The sequence below is a fragment of the Micromesistius poutassou genome, assembly GCF_964030765.1.
Source record: "Micromesistius poutassou genome assembly, chromosome: 4".
Taxonomy (NCBI): Eukaryota; Metazoa; Chordata; class Actinopteri; order Gadiformes; family Gadidae; genus Micromesistius; species Micromesistius poutassou.
The window spans coordinates 4,814,750-4,817,894 of NC_140274.1; the positions used below are offsets into that span (position 1 = coordinate 4,814,750).

At 50.7% G+C, this 3,145-nt stretch overlaps 1 protein-coding gene across 1 annotated transcript in view; it reads right to left on the reverse strand.

Annotated features, from left to right (window-relative positions):
* The window catches only part of LOC311341731 (neprilysin-like), a 38,161-nt gene extending 35,750 nt beyond the window's left edge, over window positions 1-2,411 (reverse strand). Inside the window, exon 1 of the mRNA XM_084466531.1 lies at window positions 1,970-2,411. Coding sequence (XP_084322657.1) covers window positions 1,970-2,003 — 34 coding nt within the window. The 5' untranslated portion in view covers window positions 2,004-2,411. The remainder of the gene's footprint in view (window positions 1-1,969) is intronic.
* Between the last annotated feature and the right edge of the window lie 734 nt (window positions 2,412-3,145).

Consider the following 3,145-nt stretch of genomic DNA (forward strand, 5'->3'; position numbering starts at 1 on the left):
CACACACACACACGGACGTGGGAAAAGGGAGTGAGAGTTTTAAATAAGCCTGTATTAGCATGACAAGTTAATCATCACTTTCCCTCACACGATGTTGTGTCAATATCGCACATTCTTTTCGACGTTAATAACACTAAAAAAGCTGGAATGTGACAGCTTAAAAACAGTCCTATGTTACGCAACGGGGGGAGGGTGTGTGTGTGTGTGTGTGTGTGTGTGTGTGTGTGTGTGTGTGTGTGTGTGCGCGTGCGTGCGTGCGTGCGTGCGTGCGTGCGTGTGTGTGTGTGTGTGTGTGTGTGTGTGTGTGTGTGTGTGTGTGTGTGTGTGTGCGTGCGTGTGTGTGTGTGTGTGTGTGTGTGTGTGTGTGTGTGTGTGTGTGTGTGTGTGTGTGTGTGTGTGCGTGTGTATGGCATTGTGTAGGTCCAGGCGAAAGATGCACTTTGTCTGACTGGCAAATGATATGTGCATTGTAAACAGTGACTGTCTTTATGTGAAGCCGCAAGCGTTAGTTATGAGGAGGGGGGGGTCCAGGAGATTTTAATCACGTTAATTGACCAACTTCGTCTCAGTGTCTACGGTTAAGCATGTGAGGTTTGAACGGGGGGCTTTTATTCCTCACACACACGGAGCCAGTGACGGAATGGGAGCAAAAAACGGCCCGGGCATTTGCGCATTATAACCGGCCGCGGGTGTAATTGTTGGCGGGGGGAGGGGGGGGGGGCGGACACGATTGTTGACGGCCCAACGAGAGGCCAAACGGCCCACGAGAAGCCAAGCGGCCCACGAGAAGCCGCGGCCCTTCTGGCATCTGCCCAAATGCCAGACCGTCCAGTCCGTCACTGCACGGAGCCGAGGTCCTCGTACATCGCGCATGACTCATCGGACACTTAACTGCAAAAAAATGCACAACTTCGACGGCGCGCAATCACTCAATTAATAATTGACTTACCACGGAGCATGTGTCTCCAGGTGCATTTCCTCTTCTGTTATGATCGCGAGCTGTTTTGTATGAGCAGACCCCCTTCCCTCTGGTGAACTCCACAATCTCTTTTAAGATTGGGCCATCGTTCATCAAGAAGGAGGACCCGAGCCGACAGAGGCATGTGCACTCTTCAACACCAAGTCTCCTCGCATCCCGGAATGACTCTCCATCTAATTAAGTTGTTCTAACACTTAATTAGCTGCGGCCTACTTGGACTTAGAATAACCCTATCGTTGGGTGTACAACTCCAGCCCGGTGGAGAGACGGGGAGTTGAACTCTCAGGGTCGTTTTGCTTTTGCTTCAGCAGGTTGTGGAAAGTGTCGCCATGCAGGATGCAGCTCAAACCATACCCTACGTTCGTCTACTTTTTACTTTTTAAATAACATACTGAATTGGAGTTTACTTAAATTCAGCAAACTGTTTGTACCCAAACAGCTGCGACTGTGTTCAACCAAAACCACATCCCCCATGCAGTTGACTGGACGCCAGAGTCCCATCTCCTGTTGCACATCGCAGAGTGCAAGGGACGACCAACTAGTGTCGCCTCTTGTAAAACGGTTACTTCTAAGACATACGCAAGCACGCGCACACACACACACACACACACACACACGCACACGCACGCACACGCACACGCACACGCACACACACACACACACACACACACACACACACACACACACACACACACATATACACCCACTCACGCACACACGCGCACACACGCACACACGCACCCCCCCCCACACACACACACACACATCAACCTGGCCAGACAGACGCACAACAGCGAGCGGACGCGCACATCCAGGCACGTCACACGCACCCTCTGCCCAGCACACACACACACACACACACACACACACACACACACACACACACACACACGCACACGCACACGCACACGCACGCACTCACGCACACACACACACACACACACGCACACACATTGGTACAGCACGCTGTTTGGCGGAATCACGACTTACCAGGTGTTTTTCGTTCGATTATATAAACGGGCATCACCTCCACTAATCACACATTCTCCAGAATCCACTGAGGGAGCGCGGAGTGAAATAAGGAAAACAGTAACCTATCCACTGGCGTTAACGCGGACGTGAAGCGCAGAACGTATTCCGCCTTTATGTGCGTAAGAGCGGCACACGAGGAGGGCACATGTAGAAAAATAACAATACCTACAAAATCTATACGGAACAGAGCCGTGGAATCCCGGTGAGGCGGTGGATAAGCGCAGGGTTAAAATGCCTTGAAAGTAGGTGATCAGGTGAGGAGTTCCCGATCGACCGGCGTTGGACGCACAAGGCTGTAGCCCGGGCAGGGGGGGGGAGCCCTCTGGAGGTCCTCGGTTACCGGTTACTCGGTGCCTTCTCTGGAAGACGAAGTCTCGGAGTGACCCTGCGGAGCGGCACGGGCTGGCACTTGTTCCTAAATAGCCCGAGGGTTGCGGGTTCAGGTGGATGGTGGCTCTGTGGAGGACCACCCATTTCAGTCGGCTGTCTCCCCCCCCCCCCCACCCGCCGATGGAGACATGACGCCTGAGCTCCGACAGCTCAGTTCCCCACTGTCAAACGTGTCCTGGAGACATGCTGGGAGACTGTAGAAGGCTATGTGTGCTCTTTAACATTGGGTTCTGAAGGGATAAGCAGTGTTTCCATACTTATTTGTGAATGCTTTCTGGGGGTCCTAATTGGGTTTGACTGGATGTGATTACTTTTATTTCTTGGCTGAATTGTTTTTGAATGTATTTAATGCAAACCCAGAAGGACGACTGTCACCTCGACTCATTAAAGTCATTCAGTGCATTTTCTTTCCCGCATATACCTGAAAATAATCTCGCTTTTTATAAACTGATATGAGATGAAAAATAACGAATTAGTAACATCTCTTGTCCTCTTATTAATTCCGACGTTTTATGGTTAGACCTTGGAAAAGTCTGAGTGGAAGGATTCGTTTTGGGGGACATTTGGAGTGTGAGTCAGAGTGTCCTCTCTGGTTCTATTGTCACATCTTATTAGCAAACTCGACATTTTCCAGCAGCTCTTCTCATGGGCCATTAAAACCACCTGAGTAATTGCCTTCATCCATATGGATCCATTCAACTCAGCATTACGACAGGCAGTACAGGTCCTTTTTTATGACACACC